At 47.6% G+C, this 19,604-nt stretch overlaps 1 protein-coding gene across 8 annotated transcripts in view; it reads left to right on the top strand.

Annotated features, from left to right (window-relative positions):
• Positions 1-340: 340 nt before the first annotated feature.
• SLC39A11 (solute carrier family 39 member 11) overlaps positions 341-19,604 on the top strand; it is a 299,558-nt gene continuing 280,294 nt past the window's right edge. The window contains exons 1-3 of one of the 8 annotated variants that reach the window (XM_081029061.1): positions 341-450; positions 3,678-3,796; positions 8,203-8,241. In XM_081029061.1, coding sequence (XP_080885187.1) covers positions 3,689-3,796; positions 8,203-8,241 — 147 coding nt within the window. In that variant the 5' untranslated portion in view covers positions 341-450; positions 3,678-3,688. Of the gene's footprint in view, positions 451-598; positions 1,121-3,677; positions 3,797-8,202; positions 8,242-19,227; positions 19,298-19,604 lie in introns of those variants that run through there. The other 7 variants (XM_081029066.1, XM_081029059.1, XM_081029062.1 and 4 more) reach the window with 7 other exon arrangements.

Below are 19,604 nucleotides of genomic sequence, written 5' to 3'. Positions count from 1 at the left end.
ATCCCTTAAATAAAATAACAAAAACCCCTTTACATTTCAAAAGCACTTCCATAAACTGCTTATTACTTTTACTTCTATGATCCCATGAGCATGTCTGAGCGTAGTGACATAAATGATATCAGGGGCATGACAAAGTGCTCTTTCCTTGGGTGTCTGTGGCTTCAGATAAGACCGCGGAGGCTGATGTATACACGCAGGATGTCCTTTCTGCTCGGCCTCCGGGCTCTGTTCTACCCGCCCCATCGGTTTCTGAGCCCGCAGAAGGCTGTGAACCGCAGAATTTCTTCTTCAGGCAGGACCTGCCAATCACAGCCGGGCGGGGCGGGGCCCGGAGGCCGGTGGGCCACGTGTGCCGGGAGGGAAGCAGGAAGTGGTTTCGGGAGTGGAGCCGGCGAGCGAGCGGCTGCGGGGGCTGATGGAAGTGGCGTGGGGGCTGGAGAGGGCACCCCAGTGAGTCGGCTTTTCTCTCCTTCGGCGCCTTCGGTCGGGCTGGAGGCCCGGGGTCTGGGGCCGCCAGGACAAGCGTGTGGGACGGAGCAGGGCAACGTGGGGCTGGGAAGGGAGTCCCCCCGGGGGGCGGCGGGGTTGGCGCGGGCGCAGGGCGGCGTCGGCAGGTGGCAGGGGAGGCAGGACGCGGCGCGCAGCCCGCTCTGCCCGGCCCGGGGCCGGTCGGAGGGCGCTGACCCGCCTTCTTGGGACAGTGGTTGTCCAGGCTCTTCTTCGTTAGTCCTTCACGGTGGGCGCGTGGGAGAGGAGGTGGCCGCCGTGGCCGCCGCGGCGTGTCCGTTCCCACGGGCTCCGGGGGTCAGCAGGCCCTCCTGAACGTGGCCGGCCCGCTGGTTCAGGTGCAGCAGGCCAGAGACGCGGCGTTTCCAGCCACTCCCCAGGTCAGCTGGCCCGCGGGCCCCACGTCGGGTGGGGAGGTCCTGGAGAACTTTTCCACAGTCCCGGCGGCCCAGACCCGACTCATTTTGCTGGATGCCCCTGGTGGAGTCAGGGCGTCTGTGTGCGGTTGCATCCACCTCTTGCAGCTCCACCAACATCGTGGAGCTGACTCGTGGAAGCAGGGCAAGAGGTGTGACAGGGAGAGAAAAAATCCTGGATCAGCCGGGAGCACCTGGTAATGCACACACGTGGGGTGGTGTTGGCATCTTTGAAGTCGGGGTGGGAAGAGAATAACCCCCTACCCTGCAAACGAATCGAGGTTCATGTGTTAACATCCAGCTTACAAGGAAGCCTGGGCCTCATTGTGGAAGCTGACTTTGACGTCCCCAGGCTGACCGCTCCCTGTCCCCAAGGTGCTATTGGTCTACCTGCAGGAGAACACTCCTTCTCTCGTGACTTGGCTTGGCGTCAGCCTTGCCAGGCCCTTGTAGGGCAGGAGAATCACTTTCTAAGCTCTGGGTCTTGTAGAATTTGTTCCAGCTTTAGACCAGTGCTTTCCACATGAATGTGCCCTGTGCCTAAGAATGCCCCATGCAACCGGATAAAACTCAGAGTCTGATTCAGCAAGTCTGGGGTGGGGCAGAGAGTCTGCCTTTCTAGCCTGCTCCCAAGGGTCGACCAGTGCTCCACGTTCTCCGACCACCCTTTTTAAAACAGAAAAGGGGAGAAACTTCTCCAGGAGCGGCTGGGTTTTCGTGACCAATGAACAGTGCTGCGACTGTTGGGGTGGGAAGGATGATGGCCTTGGTCTTCCTTATGTGTTGCTTTTTCTTATAGCTCAGGGTGCTCAGCTGTCAATGGAGACAGGCCTAGAAGAGTGCCTTTCCCTCCTACCAGCCCCCCGGGAACACCCACCAGGTCCTTGTTTCCCAGCCCACAAAACCCACATTGACTTTGGCCTTTTGGGAAATGCAAATGGTTTCCTCTCTTCTGTAGCTGTTAAAAGGCGCGAATTCAGTCCTGGGGGGAAAAAAGGTGTTTGTTTGTTTCAATGACCTGTCTTGGGTCATAAGTACTAAGAGGATGATAGCTGTTTGCCTTTCTTTGTAAATACTATTGAAAATTTTATCCACAAGCAGCTAGACATAGAAAATGGGTGTCTTGGTCTAGATGTGTCGTTTTAAAAAACACAAACCACTTTCGGGTGACTTAAGATGACATGTATAAAAGGGTGTATTTTTTTAAATGATTTTTTTTTCCCTTTATTTGGTACAGTCACCATCCTGGGTTCTACTTAGGCTATGGGGACACCTTTTGAGTCCATCAGTGCTGTCTCTCTCAGAGGTTTCCAGGCACCGGGGCCGAACCTGGACTCACCTGGGCTTGTTGGGTTCACCTGGACCCACAGCCTTCCTAGGTTTGAATCCTAGCTATGCTGCTGAGCCCTGTGGCGTAGGGGCCCCTTACACCCTCGGTCATGGTTTTCTTCCAGGGTCAATAGAGAGAGGCAGTGTCTAGCCCACAGCTGCTGGCTCTGAGTGCTGGGATCTGGCAGGGCTGAGCCCGGTGGGGTTGTGTCCAGCCCTGTGGGTGCTGGAAGGCCGGTCGGGAGCTGAATGAGCCCTTTGAGAGGAGGAGGCCCTCGCCCCCAATGTTTGTGTACCAGAACACAGGACTTTTCAACAAATGGGTTTCTCCACCTTGTAACTTTCCACAGCAAGAGTCTGATTCCCTGTCATTTCAGAGCTAGGGTTTAAAACACGTTAAAGTCTAGAAGAGGCTCTCTGAGCAAAAGCGCGAGGGAAGGTCTTTCCCTTTCTTTCGTCTGTGGGCAGTGGTGTAACTTTAGCATCAGCAGTTGACTGGGGAAATGCCCCTTATGGCTCCATTTCCTTGTTCTTGCTGGGTGTCCTATCAAGGTAAATTTGTCCAAGGTACCATAAAAAATTCAAGCATTTTTGGGGGTGCCAGAAAGCTCTACCTACAGGGGTGCCAAATGTGAAAAAGCATCATCCCTGCTCTTAAGCAGCTGATATAAAAGATGAAGGAGGCAAGCCCACACAAAGAAGGTGCCCAAGCTGTGCTCATCAGGGACGAGAGTGGAACAGAAAGCATGGAATCGAAGTTGGCATTAGGTGGACAGCAGAGGATGCTCTGGGTGTGATGGCTGGAGGTTGGGAAGGAAGGCATTCTGGGAGGAGCCACGTGAAGAGAGACTTGGAGCAGGACCCTGTGGGGCTTGTCCAGGTGCCATAAATAATTTGGTTGAGCTGGAATATGGTGCCCATGTAGGGCACGGTGGTAATAGTGGGCAGGCTAGTTGAAGGTCTGTCGGTGGCATATGCCCTTGACGGGCCACGGGAGCTGCCACAAGGAGGTGTTGAAGGTTGGATCAAAACAGGTGGAAGAGCTTTGAGAGGGAGCCTGAGCTAGTCACCTGTATTCGGAGGAGACGGACCCAGTGATTGGCAAGGGCAGGAGGAAGGCCGATGGGAGGGAAGGCTGTAATTAGACCCTCTGCTCCCTGCCTGCAGGCTAAATAATCCACAGTCTTTCAGCTTCCTGTGTTTGGAACTATTTTCCAGTGTTGTAACCTCTTTCACAGGTGTATTCTCTGGCATCTCCCCAGGTGTCCCCACGTTGCTTACTGAGGGATGGCATGGCTGAAAGGTGCATACACCAACCCAGACACAGGCCAGCTCAGGTGGAGGGGGTTAGAACACCTTAGAACACGTGCATGTCACCGAAAGGGACCGCTGGCAGCTGACCATCTCTTGCTCCTCTGCACACAGCCGTATCCAGCATGCTCCAAGGTCACAGCTCTGTGTTCCAGGCCTTGCTGGGGACCTTCTTCACCTGGGGGATGACGGCAGCTGGGGCGGCTCTCGTGTTCATATTCTCTAGTGGACAGGTGAGTTGCCTGGATTCAGCCCTCGTGGGAGGCTCGGAACCACTCTGCACAGGCTGGCGGCAGACGCGAGCGCCACTGGCCACACCTCCAGCTCGTGGGCGATGTCCTCTCGTTTCGCCCCCTTCTCCCTGCCAGGCCTGGAGAGCAGGTGTCTACGCTTTAGGCATCGCTTGCTCCTCCCCTCCTGATTTGAAGGATGGAGGGTGAGAGAAGCCCAGTGGGTCAGGCTCCTTCAGCCGCCTGCCCGATTTCTACCTTCTGTCTAGTTTCTTTCAGGCCTGGTGCAGCTGATGTGCATGACTGAAGGGGAACAATAGATTCTGGGTGTGACTGCTGTTCTCTGTGACCTTGACGTAGCTGGGGTGACTGGACAGACTGGGGGAAAGGAAGGGAATCTGTTCCCTCTCGTTTACCCCAAATCCAGGGCGCTGCGTTCCCTCTCCCACCCGCTTTGGGATGGATACACTCAGACCTGCCTCGCCATAGACCTATAGACCCCCACACCTGCCCGCCCCACCCCACCCCCCTTTACTCTTCCTATGCTCCCACACCCAACCCCCACACACCCCTGTATCCCCCATACCCCAACATCTGTCCCTCCCCCATACCCTACACCCCTTTACACACTCCACATATGCTCTCCCACTCCCCCACTCCTCACACACCCCACATTCTCCTCAATCCCATTCCCCACACATTCCATGCACCCCACCCCTTTCCTCCACGGCCCACGCCCCCCGCCTAGGTCCCAGATTCCTTTTTCTTCTCCACACCCTTGACTGCCTCCATCCACCGGCCTAGAGTGATCCGTGGATAACTTGATGAATGCAGCCTTAGGAATTGTAGGAGTGGTAAGCGACTAAGTGCTTTAAGATCTATCTAAACGTGCTGCGAGGCGGCTCTGGAAACTAAAACGCGCCTAAGAAGTTGGCAAGCCAGGCACTCTTGCGTTAGAGACCAGTAAAGCAGGTATTGATGTCAACGATGAGATCTTGAGATCTTATCGGACCTCCCCGGCTGCCCTCCCCTGCCCTCCTCAGCGGGAGGCTGGGAGAACATCAACGCACACAACCCCGAGTGCCAGCTTCCTGTCCACAGGTAGTGAAAACGTTCAAAACCCGGTCAGGAGCCAGAGGAGCAGCACCAGGTTACCTTACCCTCCTCTTTCACAACAGCCACGCCAGGTTTGCTGGGGTTCTGTCCTTGTGGGTAGAGCAGCCCATCTTTTCATCTTCACCAGTTTCTTTTCCTTTAAGAAGGAAAGGTCTGAGCCGCACTAGCTGGGGTCTAGCTGGCCGAGCTGGCCATTGAGACCTGAGTTCCATGCAGCACTGTGGTGAGTAGAACCTCATAGCCCCATGTGGCCCTGGCCAGTGCTATGGCGCTCTTTGGAAGCGGGGAGCCATCACAGAGGGTCCCCCTTTTCCTTTGGAGCTGCAGAGCCCCCAGTTTGGCTCGTGTTTGGGTAACCACTCAGGTCAGAAGGAGGAATTGCTGAGACCTTTCTCTTTGTGGAGGCATACAGGGGTCCCCAAGACCACACGTTCACTGATTCACTAGAAGGACCCATGGGACTCAGCATGTAGTTGTGCTCCTGGCTAAGGTTTATTGCAGTGAAAGGACACACAGCAGGGCCAGCAAAGGGAAGACACAGGCAGAGCCTGGGGAAATGTGTGCGCAGGTGTCTGCTGCCCCCTGCGAGGGGGCACACAAAGTGTGCTCCGTCCCAGCAACCTAATGCAGCAATGCTGTGACGTGTCTGCCTGGGGATGCCCTTTAAAGACTCAGCTCTCAAGGTGTTCATTGGGCGCTGGCCATGTAGATGTTCTGTACCGTGCTACTTCCAAAATTCCAGACTCATGGGAGGAAAGCAGGTGCCCCGCATCAGTCACCTGTTTTGTAAAACAGTCCCAGTGACCCACCCTTATCTGTTAGGGAATGGAGAGAACAGTTCCAGTACCCAGTTCACGGAAGCCAGCCAAGGACCAGGCTTGAAAGCAGGACCTTCTAACGAGAACAGGCTTGGGTGGGCTCTGTCAACCCTTTCTGCCCAGGAGGTGTGCGTGAGAAGTGGGAGGGGGCACGACAGGGGGAGACAAAGGCTACTATAGACATGAGTCCGCAGAGGTGTGCTCTGGTCCCCTGAGCAAACCTTAACTTTTCACCCGACTGAAATGGGGTCACTTGAGAGGAGAGACACTCAGACATCTGCCTTCATGTGCTGTTATCAGCATCAGTATGGCGTCACTCAAAATTTGTTTTCCTGATATAAAGAGTCATATTTTAATTACAGGAAACTTGTCAAATGTGGAAAAGCTTAAAGAAATAATTTTAAAAAGTTTCTAATTCCACTTCTAAGAAAAGAAAAAACCTTCAAATGTGTTCAGTTGTATTTGAGTATACATAAGCATATGCATATCTATTTTCTTTATATAATAAGGGTCAGATTGTTTGTAATGTTTTATTACCAGCTTTTCTCACTTGATATCATAAGCATCCTCTTGTTTCCCTAAATGGTTTTTTGACTATTTTGATTACTTTGGTTACATAAATGGCTATATATATAATATCCCATCATAAAGATGTACTGCAATTCATTTGTCCAATCCCTAACAGCTGGACAATTAGGTTATGTCCTTTTTCCTTGCTTTTAGAAATAGTGTTATGAGCACAAATCTTTCGAGCATATATCTGATTAGTTCCTTGAAATAAATGTCTAAAAGTGGAATAACAGGTTTATGGACTGTAAAAAACATAATGTTTCTCCTTTGAAGATGCAGATGAATGCTGATAGGGTGATATTCCCCTGACTTTTGTATGATAGTGTCTGGTTTGATTAAATTAGTTGGTTAGATTAACTTGGTTTATAGCATGGCATGCTTAGAGAAGAATGTCGTTTCTTTGGCTCACTGGAGTCAAAACCTTCCACCTACCCCAGAGCCATTCAGAGGGGGAAGATGCCACTGGCTGTAGATGAATGACCCATGGCTCTAGCTCCCAGTGGGACTCTCAGTGGGAGTCTCAGGGATTGGGTGGGCGATCGCCACCTCAACATGTCTGTAATGTGTTCACGTGGCTAGAGATTATATCACCAATTTAAGCCACCTCTTTAAAATAAAAGCTTTTTACTGAAATACAAGATGCGTATAGAAAAATGCACATTTCGTAAGTGTACAGTTTGATACTTTTTCACCAATGCCCATGAAAATAGTACCCAGGTCAAGCACTAGAATAGTATCAGCCTCTCAGCAGCCCTTTCAGGCTCCCTTTCAATCACTATCCACATCCCCAACCTCCATTTGAAGGGCAACCCCTCTCCTGGTCTCTAACAGAAGAGAGTAGATTTCTCTGTTTTTATATATTATGTAAATGGAGTAATCACATAGCATGTGCTCTTCTGTGTCTGGCTGATTTCACCCTATTTTCTACTTTACTGAATGCTCCTGCCTCATTGTGAGCGCCATTCATATATATACATATATACACACATATATACACATATACGTGTGTGTATGTGTATATATATATATATATCTATCCATATATACATACGGGTGTGCCAAAAAAGTGTATACAAGTGGACACTTTGGTCAGCGTTGCTCAAGCAGTAGTGTGCCGTAATCAGAAGTGTCTGAATGCTGATAGTAACCACTTTGAGCACCTCTTGTAATTGCAGAAGTCAAACGTGACTTGTATTCATCTTTTGTTTTTGGTGTATATTGAGCATTACAATTTTAACACAGTTTTCTTTCTTAAAATGTGTATACATTTTTTTTGGCACCGTGTGTGTGTGTGTGTGTGTGTGTGTGTAGTGTGGGTTCTCATTGCCATATGGTATTCTGTTGTTCTGTTGTATGAATATATCCTAACTTGGTGGGCATTGGCACATTTCTCGGTTTTGGCTGTCACAAAGAGTGCTGCTGAGAGCATTCTTATACACGTGTTGGGTGAATTCAAGTATGCATTTCTGTCAGGAGTGGCACTGCTGGGTCATAGGGTGCCCTGGTCACTCCCAGTAGATGCTGCCAGTCTGTTTTTCAAAGTGGCTGTGCCAGTGTGTACCCCCACTGGCAGCGTGGGAGGGTTTTGGTTGGTCCACATGCTTCTTGCCACCACTTGCCAGTTTCTGTCTTTTAGGCCAGCTACTTACTAAAGGTTTATAGTCATAATTCACAGGGAAAGTAAGAGGCCACACATGGGCCGATGCAAGCCATGTACCACACTGAGAGGAGATTCTCGTTGGCTGTGGGATGGGTGGAAGGTTTAAAAAATTTTCCCCCCTGGTTTTTGGGCCATTCTATAAAGGCTTGGATCTAGGCTTCTAGGCTGGTTTGAAAACTCACGTGGGGGCCAGTCTTTATTTCTGTGGCTCTTTTAGGTGTTAAACATCTTGTTTTCCTTTTCAGAGGCGGATCTTAGATGGAAGTCTTGGCTTTGCTGCAGGGGTAAGTAGCATGTTTTAGGAGGGATGTAAATTGATACGTGTTTATTCTGACATGTCTCTGCCAAAGGGTATTGCAGTCTCTTTCCTTGTGACCAGGATGTATCTCTGTGATCTTCAGGTGTTAATGGCTCCCTCTTATCACCCACCCTGTTTATTTCCAGTGTATTGAATGCCCTCTCCCCCTCCCCCCCACTTTAGACAGTGAAAGAGGCTTGTTGGGCAGCTGCCTGAGGATTTGTAAGCTAAGATAATACTTAGGAAGGGCCTAGCGCAGGGTTTTGTTGGCATTAAACTTCTGTTTCTCTCCTCCTCTTTCCCCTCAAAAGACCTTTTATTGTAGACATTTTCAAACAGATAAAAAAAAAAAAAGGAGCGAATCCTATGATGTACCCCAGGTACCCTCTGCCCAGCTTCAACCATTGTTGACATTTGGCTCATCTCATTTCATCTGTCTTCCCCCAACCTTCTTGGGAGGTTGGAATAGTTTGTAAAAGCAAATCCCAGACATCATGTCATTTCTTCAATAAATTCAATGCACATCTCTAATTGAAAGACTTGTATTTTTGAAGCACAATCACCATGGCATTATCACACCTACCAAAATTAACAATCAGTCCTTACCATAATCCAGCACCTAGTCCATTTTCAAATTTCCTCCTCTGTTCTTTTTTCCAAAGGGTGTCTTCTAAAATTGTTTTGTTAGGAACAGGATCCAAATAAGATTTTAATATTGAATTTGTTGCGTCTTTTAAGTCTCATTTATTCTTTAATGGTCCCATTTTTTCTTTTGTGTCCATGCTAGTAATTTGTTAGAGAAATTGGATCCTTTGTAGAATGTCCCGTATTCCGAATTCGGCTGACTGCTTCCTTGCGCTAGCGAACTTGTGCCACAGTCTTCTGTATGCTGGGAGTTAGACTTAGAGGCTTGATTAATTCAGATTCCGTTTTCCAGGTCTGAGTGTGTCGTAGTGGTGCTGTGTATTCCAATTGTGTCAGTCACATCAGGAGGCATTTGATACGTGGTTTTCCCTTTTGGCTGATCAGGATTTAGTTCAGTCCTATATAGTCCTGTGAGCTACAAAAACTAGCCGGGGGTTGAGACCTCCCAGAAGTTGGCTGAATCAGCAGCCATCAGACTGGATGGAGTCTGTGCTTCGGGGAGTGTGGCCACTCCCCAGGTGTCACACGGGCATGGCATTAACACAGTCGGGTTCTAGGTTCTCAGCTTCCCATGTTGTTCTCTTTCCCCAAACGGCTGTGCCTGAGAACACCCTGACGCTGGTTCTCCTTACGTGCGTCCACTTTCACAGTTGGCCTCTTCCACTTCACAAGAGAAAGACACATGCTTGTCTTATTGCCTGATCTCTGGGTAGCACATTCTTCGCGCATGAACAGGGGGACCCCTGGAATGTTGTTGGTGCAGAATTCTAATCGCTTATCACTGGGAACAAATCCTATAGCAATTCACATGCTATTCTGTCCTTTGACTGTGGATCGAATCAAATAGTTAGCAGTGAGATCCTTTAAAGTAATTTTCCATGATGGAACACTCTGGGATTTGGGGCCTGTAACTTGGAAAGAGTTCGAAGAACAAAATGGCAATATTATAACAAAATATCTATATTTTCCCATTTTCTTCTTAAGTTTTTTAAAAAGAAAATAAAGAATGATAGAACGAAATTGATGCCTAAGTCTGTCATTTTCTAGCAATGACTACTTAATATTTATCCACGGGTATATGAATGAATTGAAAAAACAAGAAAAGACTCATCTGTGAAAATGCACATCTCCAAGAATAGTTACATTTTAGTGTTTAATAATTATAAAATGTATTATATTTCTGTTGTTAGGAATCTCTACTACTAATAGTTGTAATGGTCATTCAGTCCAGGAAATTGTTATTTAAGCAGTTAGCACCCTAGGCTCACAGGAAATTTAAAAAAATGAAATTGAAATGTATACAGGTATTTATGTTGAAGAGAAGTATGATAAAGAAATCAATGATAGACTTTCTAGCCTAACATATGAGTTGCTCTACGATAAAATTCTGTGGGGAAATGGAATTGAAATATAAGTCGGAGCAAAAGGAATGATGTAAATTGTTTGACTTTTGGAGACGAGCTTGCCTGTGCATTTTGGTGTGTGTGGAATCTAACCCACAACCAGGAAAGGGCATGAAACATAAAGGCACAGCTTAGTGTAAATGTAATTTTAGGAGGGTAATGGTGTCAAATCTCTGTGCTGTTTAGATAAAAGTTTTGTTTAAATGCTAGATGTTTACATGCCAGAAATTATACCTTTTGCAACTCCATCAACTTAGATGAAAGCATTTTAAATGTCAATTTCGAAATGAGTGATGGGTACCTGGTGTTTCAAAGTTCTTATAGGAGGCACACAGATTCAAAGTTTTATGTTCTCTGCCATCTCAATGCTTCTGTCCAGGCGTTTGGGTGTCCTGTTACTTTTTTAGGCCAAATGACACTGTACGTTTGACATAGCAAAAGACAAAAAACAAAAGGAAACAAACAAAACCAGAGGGTGTTAGTCTTCAGGATGTGTAAGGATGAATTTGGGAGCATTTAAACATGAACATTTAAGATGTAATTTCCTTAAAAACATCATCGGACCAGTGTATTCCTGTGTTGACTTAACTGTGAGGATCTGAAGTAGTTTTATTTCTGATTTTTAAAGTAGTTGGTAGGGAAGCAAAAGCAGTTCTAAAAGTTATTTATGTGTATTTATCAGAATATAAGTCGTTTGCTTTTCTAAAGTTGACCTTGAATGTGAGCCAGTTGCAGAAAGGAACTCCTGGCAGGTCACCAGAATCAGAGAGAAAAGTCAAAGCGTGATGTGGGGACATTTGGGACTCAAACTCGGAGATTTCAATGGCGTTGGCGAATAGAAGCCTTTATTCTCATAAATGCTCCCCAAACGAGGGAAAGGCAATAGAGAGCAGGTGGCCTGATCTGTAATACTTGTTTGTACTGATCATGGAATAATTGATGTTTAATGTAGCTCACCTATTGGTTGGGACAGTGGTTCTAAATCGGGTGATCTCGCCTCCCCGGGGACATTTGGCCTCTTGGGTTGTCACAACTGGCATCTAGTGGGTAGAGTCCAGGAATGCTGCTGAACACCTCGGGGTGCCCGGGTCTGTCCTCCTCAACCCCCCAAATAAAAAATAATCCTGCTCCCAGTGTCAGTGGTGCCAAGCTGAGAAGTCTGGGTCTAGAGAATTCTGATGTATTCTCTCTAGTCACAGAGTAGAATGCATAAAAATTCAGATGTTTCTAAAGTTAACAACAAGAAGAACGTCCCCTTGCCTCTCCCACTTGCTTCCCAGGTGTTACCACTGTGAACCTTGAGCTTAATCTTTGGAGAATTTTTGTTATGCCCGTGCAATGTGTTGGGACAGTTAAATGTGGCCTAGTGGCCGGTATCGGAAAGGCTCTGCTTCCTCAGCATAGCTCTGAGATGCTTTGAATTCATATCTTGAAAAGGGGAAAATTGGCCATCAGTCAGTTAATGGGGGTCCCATCATCCCTTGTGCAGATGTAACATGTTTTTATTATCTGTTGTGCATACATTTATGTATGTGTTACGTACATTGAAATATGTATCTAATATAATGCTGCAGTGACATATTTATATGGTATAATCGTGCACTACAACAAGTGTTTCTATAAGAGAAATTCCTGGGATAAGGGTCATGTGTATTTTAAGTGTGCTTAGCAATATGTTTTACGGTTTGTTTTTGCTCATTAGCATGGCCTTGGAAGCATTAATCAGCTCTCGTTAAATGACTCCTCTTAAAATCCATTTGCCTGTTTGTCTCCTGACTCCTTAAATCACTCTCCAAGACTCTAGTAATCATTGTCTTTTTTTCTGAGTACCCATGTCTGGCTTTGATTTTTGCCTGAGGCATGAACTTGGGGAGAAATGTTACCAATTAAAAAAAAAAAAAAGGATAGTCATTATTTTCTGTTAGAGTCCCAGAGTAAGACAACTTTAAAGCTGGAAGAGAGTTTAGATGATTATGATAACTCATATTTATCAAGTCCTTACCATGTACAAAGTGCTTTGCCAAGCACTTTCTGATCATCTCATTTAATTTCCGTAACAGCTTGGTGAGGTATGTATCTGGTACTATTATTTACCCCCACTTTGCAGATGACGAAACTGAGGCACACTGACTATAAATAAATTATTCAGGATCACAGAGAGAGCAGAGCCGGGATTAGAACCCATAGTCTGACTGTAGAACTCCCACTCTTAAACCACAATGCCTTCCAGCTGATGTCCGGTCCAGCTGCCTCTACATGCAGGTAGAAAACAAATCCAGAGAAAGTACATAACTTCGCCAGAATTGACAATTGCCTGATAGGGGCAGAGCAAAGATCAAACCGAGATGAGAAGTCAGGGGCTGCCAACGTTTAGCTGTGTGACCTTAGTTTTCCTGGACTTCAGTTGTCTCTGCTGAGAACTGAGGACATGGGACTGGGTGGTTTGTTAAGAGCTTCTTGGGTTTTCACATTTCCAGGGGTGAGTTCCAGCAAAAGTTAGCGGAGACCTTTTTGTGGTAAGGCAGTTTTGAAGTGTTGCTGTTTGATTTTTGGTTCACCTACTCTCTTACCTATTCGAATGGTAAATTTAAACACGTAATGGAATGTCTTTCTATCCCAGTGAGAACGCATTCATTGTCCCCAAAGATAAACGTTTAGATGAATTTGGAGAGGCTGAAACGTCCAGGGTTACCATTTTCATTTTCATCACTCTGATTCTGATGTCTCTTTTTGATGAGGTTTGAACTAACGAGGAAATCTCTAAATCAGTATACATTTTCTCCAGGAAGAAGCACCGCTTGTGTGGAATAAATGTGACGGTGGAACTGCAGACGAGAAACACAGCCTACTTAATCAAGAAACTTACTTTTAAGCATGAAAAGGCAATTTAATATCTAGTATTTAATCCCACAGGGAGCTGGTTTCTTATGGAAGACATGATTTTCTTAAAGAGATTTTGGCTGAGTCTGCTTTTGTGCTGCAGCCAGTGGTGAAGAACGTTTCCCCCACATAACTGGCTCACTGTTGGAAGTTAACGATGCTTTCCAATGATGGCCTCTGAGTCTGGAGGGAAGATGGTGACCAGCTGTTCTCCATTTCCGTGGAGAAATAGATGGGAAGAAATGCACTTAATTGTAGTAGGAGAGATTCAAGGAGGAGATTTCAGCCAGATTCACTAGAAAGGTTTATTCTAGAGTAAGTAGTAGAGAGAGAAGAGCCAGCGCTGGAGAGCAGCCATTGCGTTGGGTCTTCAGAAATCCTAGCTTACATACTACTGGTCCTATAGATCCTGACTGGGAAGTAATCACTGGTGTTACTTTTTCTTTTTCTTGTTGCCTGAGAGGTGGGGAAGCCTGATACATCCTAATGGAGACTTTTTAAATGTGAGGTCTTTTGCACTACACTGAAATGGGCTGGGCCACCGCCAACGTCCCACCAGGCGGTGTGAAAGGAGTGGGCTGTCGGGCTGTAAAGAGACCCCTGCAAAGGTCATTGCTCTTTGTTTCTCTGAGCCAGGATGTTCCTCTTTGTGAGGCTAAGAGAAACGAAGGGCCCAAGGTGACCTTGCAGGGACACTGAACATGCTTGGACCAGGAGCAGATCCCACTCCAGCATCACTTTAGCTGGACAAATCACCTTGCAAGTTTCGGGGCAATTGTCCAAAGTGGACCTCCTCTCTTAAATTTGCTTTTTCAAGATTTTGGGAGCTGGAGTGCCCCGGAGCCTCCCAGAGTCTATTCTCTTTTTGTCCTGCACCGGGATGTAATGACCAGGGACGTGATGTTTGTCTGCTTTAGGGTTAAGGCTGCCCTTTAGATGGGCATTCCGTGAAGAAGAGGGCAGGCGTACCCCGGGACTGTGAGCTACCTGCCCCAGGGGTCTCCTTTGACAAGAAGCTGAGTATGGCACGGTGCGTGGAGGAGATGTGGGGACGGGCCCTTCTCTAAGCAGGACTGTCACAGCCTGACCTCGGGATTCCTGGCTAAGGAGCCCTTTGCCACTTGTGCCATCTTTGCTTCCTGCATAGTGATGCTATAAGGTACCGACACTCTAACCTCTCGTAATCGAGGGCCCAGGACCCTGAAGGTTTGTGTGATGAGGCATTTTATTTTTAAAGGTTTCCGATGCCTCAGCTAAGACAGATGATCTCAAACCCTGCCAGGCACGGCCAGGAGACCCTGAATGCACGAAGGGAGGCAAGCCTGACTTTTGGCCCAGCGCTCCTGGCACCCAAACCGTAGTGGTTCTTGTAAGCGCAGGGGCCATGTGATAGTTCTGTTCCCTGGCCCTCCCTTTATCCCGGGCAACATGTGCCTGCAAGACGAGGGACTTTCTCCCAGCTCATCCTGAGTCCTGGTTCCACGTTGGGAGGAAAAGCAGCTTTGCTGCAAGAAGCGGGTGTGCGTGAGAGAGGAAGAAAAAGAGAAAGGGAAGAAAATCACTCAGGAAGGAGACAGATGATTATTTTTTTATTGTGCTTCTTTTCAATTTCATGCTTCATATTTCCAATATCATTATAAACAGTGTGGAAAAGGAAATGATACATATCACCTCTCGACACTGATGGGAAGTAACAGCGTTTGTCTTGGTGGAAGAGCTTCCGTGTATTTTCTTGCCCCGCCGAGCATTGGGGGCAATGTGGCCCAGGGGCCCCAGAGCCCCCTGCATGGTTGCCTCCAGACCCATCCTCACTCCCCTCCTTCCCTGTGTGCGTCTTCAGGCTGCCTCCGCTCTCCTGACCTGTGTTTGCTTCTGCCTTTCCTTCCCGGTCTGGGCCTGCCACATAGATGGGGCTGGGCCATTCTCCCTGGGGTATTGGTTCCTCTTTGGGGACATCCTTCCCTGTTCCCATGAAGGAGAAGGTGGGGGTATATGTAAGTAATGAGCAGGAGATTACAGAGGACGCAGAGGTTCAGGTTAAATAGTCAGACGTGAGTGCTCCAAAGTCACAATAACTTTTATTCATCTCTCTGTAGGAACAGGCAGATGTTTAATATAGCGGGGGTGCCAAAGAAATGTACACACACGACTTGTCTCATCTTTTGTTATCGGTATATATTGAGTATTACAATTTTAATACAGTTTTTTCCTTCCTTAAAATGTGTGTACATTTTTATGGCACCCTCTGTATACTCTTTTAAGATGATTGGCACATTTTCATTCATTCATTCATTCATTCATTCACTCACTCATTCATTCAGCTGTTGGTAAGAACGTGCCACGTTCCAGGCACTGTACCAAGGGCTCAGGATTTCAAGAAGTGCTAGGAGACAGTCTGTCTTTAAGGAAATCATGATCTAGTGGAGAGGTGGGCCCACTACCATATTTCTGTGAATGCAGTGGTCCCCCCTCATTCATGGTTTCCGCTTTCCTCGGTTTCGGTCAACTGTCAAGCACAGTTGGAATGTATTAAGTGGAAAATTCCAGAGCAAACAATTCATAAGTTTTAAATTGAGCTCCGTTCTGAGTATCGTGATGAAATCTCAAGCCATCCCTCTCTGTCCTGCTTGGGACGTGAATCATCCCTTTGTCCAGTGTCTCCACCTTGTTGATGGTCCCCGTCGGCTAGTCACTTCGCAGCCGTCTCGGTGGTTAGATGGACTGTCGCGGTATCAGTATTGCCATGCTTATATTCAAGTCACCCTTGTTTTACTTAATAATGGCCCCAGAGTGCAAGAGTAGAAATGCTGACAATTCGGATACACCGAAGGGCTTCCTTGAAGTGAAAAGGTGACAGTTCTTGACTTAATAAGGAAAGGAAAAAATCGTATGCTGGGGTTGCTTCGAACCACGAACGAATCTCCTGTCCGTGAAATTGTGAAGAAACTTGTGCTAGTTTTGCTGCCGTAGCTCCAACTACAAAAGTTACGGCCATAGTGCGTGGTCAGTGTTTAGTTAAGATGGAAAAGGCATTAAATCCGTGGGGCAACACATGAACAGAAAATGAGTTCTAATTGACGGCAGCGTGTTGTACCAGAAAGCATGGAGCCTGTGCAAAAACTTCACCAGGGAGCCCCGAAAGACGTGATCACGTTCTCCTCACTTTTATTACGGTAGATTGTTATAATCGATCTATTTTATTATGAGTCATTGCTGTTAATCTCTTCCTGTGCCTAATTTATAAATTAAACTTTATCATAGATATGTGCATGCAGGAAAAAACATAGTATAAAAAAACAGAACATGGTATATCTAGGGTTCGGTACTGTCCAAGGTTTCAGGCATCCACTGGGGCTTTGAAAAGTATCCTCCCACCAGTGAGGGGGACGACAGTAAAGACTTACTGGAACCTAGTCATGCACATTTGTTCACATATTGTCTGTGGCTGCTTTTACATTACAGTGACTGCAACAGGGCTGTATTGCCCGCAAAGCCTAAAATATTTACTCTCTGGCCCTTTACAGAAGTTTGCCGACCCCTGATGTAGTTCGTGGCAGGGTTTCTGAGGCCTGGTGGTCGCACAAACAACCTGTGACCTTCAGAATCACAGCCCTGTGCCGTGCAGGGCCCGGGCTGGAAGTCTCAGCGTGCGCCCTAGAGCAGGGGTGTCCAAACTGCGGCCCGCCGCGATCCATTTTTAATTGGCCCGCAGCAAATTCCAAAAATATATTTAGTTTACTTAAATAAACCAGGTGAGGCAATATGTACTTCACCTCAGGTGAGTGGCCCGGCTGTTTGTGTATTTTATCGCATATGGCCCTTGGTGAAAACCGTTGAAAAAAGTTTGGACACCCCTGCCCTAGAGTGTCTGGGGTTCCCGAGGAGGTTATTTCCTGGGGGCCTGGCTTGGTGGTGGGCCTTCCCACACAGGGCCTGGCCTTTGCTCCCCCTTTGCTGGGCAGGGCCTTGGAAGAAGCTTCTGGGGATGGCTTTGTAGTGGTGCCGTGATGAATTATGTGGACCCTTTTGCTCCATTCTCCTTGTCACATAAGGCGCACCGTGTTAAGACCGATGGCCAAGGGCACGATGTGCAATTTGAGAATGTGAAAAAATGAAGTTAGGTTTCCAGGCTGAAACCAAATTCAGGTTTGCCACTGTCGGTGGCACCCGTGGCTATCAGAGTGAGCTAACTTGGCCTTACGTGGTTGGCAGTTCGGTTCCAGTAGCTGTCTGTCTTTGGGGGAACCCCCTTCATTCTGATGCAGTGGTTCACCACCCCTGGCTGCACAGTAGAATCACCTGGAACAATTTAAAAAGCCCAGTGCCGTGGACACATCCCGGACTAACAACCTCAGAATCTCCGGGGTGGGATGAGGCTTCAGTGGTTTCTCGAGTTCCCAGGTGATTGATGGCAGTGTGTTGCCGAAGCCGAGAACCCCTGTTCTAGTGCAGACTGTGTTTTAATGAGGGATGAACGGATGGTTGGAAAAAGCAGGCTCCATGTAGCTCTGGAGCTAAGAATCTAGCTGAGCCAATATGTAGGGCTGGGTCATGATTAGGAGAGCACTGGATATGGAGAATCGGGCCTTGGAACTTGGATGGGAGAGTGGGAGAGGCTTCTGCCTGTGGTTTCCAGCTGCAGCCCTGTCTGCTGCAGGCTCCCATGGCAGCTCACCACACACTTGGCAGTGTCTTGCCTCCCAAGGCTGGTTGATGTTGATGGCAGTCTGGCGGGGGAGGGGGCAGGTGTTAAACTGTCAGGTTCGTTTTCTAGTTGGTCCGGTGATACTGGACAGCTGCCAGCTGGGAGCTCAGGCTCTTCCTCTGGACTCTGACTCCTGTAAAAGAGAGATGGGAGGCAGGATCTTTACTGCTTGGGGAACTTTGGCTTGAATTTAAATTCAACTTGATGCACAATCCTCATTGGGTCATATACTGTGTCTGAAAAACCTCAGGACTGGCAGGCCTTCGGGGAGTCGTCTCAGGCATGCCTCGCTCTGCCATCAGACAGGGCGTGATGTTTCACTGCATCCATATGGTGGGAGTGCAGCTTGTTCCCCAAGACTTCTGCGAAGCAAGGCATTACACTTTTTTCTTTCTTTTCTTTTTCTTTTTTTGGTAACCTAATTGAGAGTTGAGCTAGTTGTTGGGAACTTATTTAGTCCAAATGCCTTCTGCTATAATTTAAAGGAGAGAGAATAGCTGACTTTCTCACAGGCATCTCGACACACATTGTATTAAAAAGCTTTCACTGAGTGTCAGTTCTTTTGAAAGAGACTCTGAGTGCAAGGGATCAAAGTTAATGTTGATTAAGTTTTGCCCTTTAGCCTTTGCATGACAAGACCAAATCTATACACATGTGATTAGCACAAGCGCTTTGTGGAAAGGCTGTTGAAAGGCTGCAGATTATTGCTTTTCTGTGGCTTGCCCACATGGAGGGAGAAGAGCCAGTACTCAAAGCTTTGTCAAGGGCCTGTGCAATTTTAGAAACATCCCAAATGTGTGTTCTGTTTGCGGAATAGACGATTGCTTTCTTCCTTGGAGAGCGCCTGCCCAGAATGTGGAAGCAGGGAGGGAATTGGAATTGTCTTCAGGCCAAGCTGTCAGCCATTTAGTGAGCACCAACTCTGTGCAAAGCATTGTGGGAATATGCAAAGAGGCAAGATAGAAATCTTCTCTGCAAGGGGCTTCAGGTGGGTAAGAGAAGTCACATTCACCTGTAATCATGAGAGGTCAGCATGTGGTTGTAAGAAGGTCATGGGAAAAAAGAAGAGGTGATGGGAACCCAGACACTGGGAAGTTACGTCTAGTTGGGGAATTAGAGAGGACTTTTGCATGGATAAAGCTCTCAGGTTGGAAGGATAGCAGAGTTTGAGGATGGGGTGGGAGCAGAGGAAGGAAATGAATTATAGGCAGAAGGAACACGAGAGAGGAAAATACAAGGCTGTTGGAATTTTTGGTTTGGTTGGGAGGACGTGCCAGAGATGTAGTTTGGGGTCGGATTTGGACAGCCTGCGAATTTGTGCTTTGTTCTCTAGACTGGTGGAGAGATCCTGGAGGTTTCTGAGAGGGTGCCGTGATCAGTGCTGTCTTTTCCGGAAGTGCCTTTCGTGGGTACGTAGCAGATAGCGCGGCCGTTGGGAGCGCGCAGGGGAAGCTGGCAGTGGAGAGGCAGGCTGGAGGCCCTTAGGTGACTTTAGGTGGTGCCTTGACTCCTGAGAGGCCTTGAGTTCGGGCCGAGGCAGAGGAGTTAGGAAGCGGGAGAGCAAAGGACGCTCCTTCCTGCTGGAGAACTGAGAGCACCTGGCAGTCCTTGCATTGTGACAGCCGCCAAAGAGGTGTAAGCCTATGACAGGTGCTCTGTTCCTGGGGCAACTTCCCCTGGGGCTGTTGGAGAATTTGCCATCACCATCCTGGCATA

Source organism: Rhinolophus hipposideros, assembly GCF_964194185.1.
Source record: "Rhinolophus hipposideros genome assembly, chromosome: 20".
Taxonomy (NCBI): domain Eukaryota; kingdom Metazoa; phylum Chordata; class Mammalia; order Chiroptera; family Rhinolophidae; genus Rhinolophus; species Rhinolophus hipposideros.
Note: the sequence above shows the minus strand (reverse complement) of the source record. Positions and strands in the feature narration are given on the sequence as shown.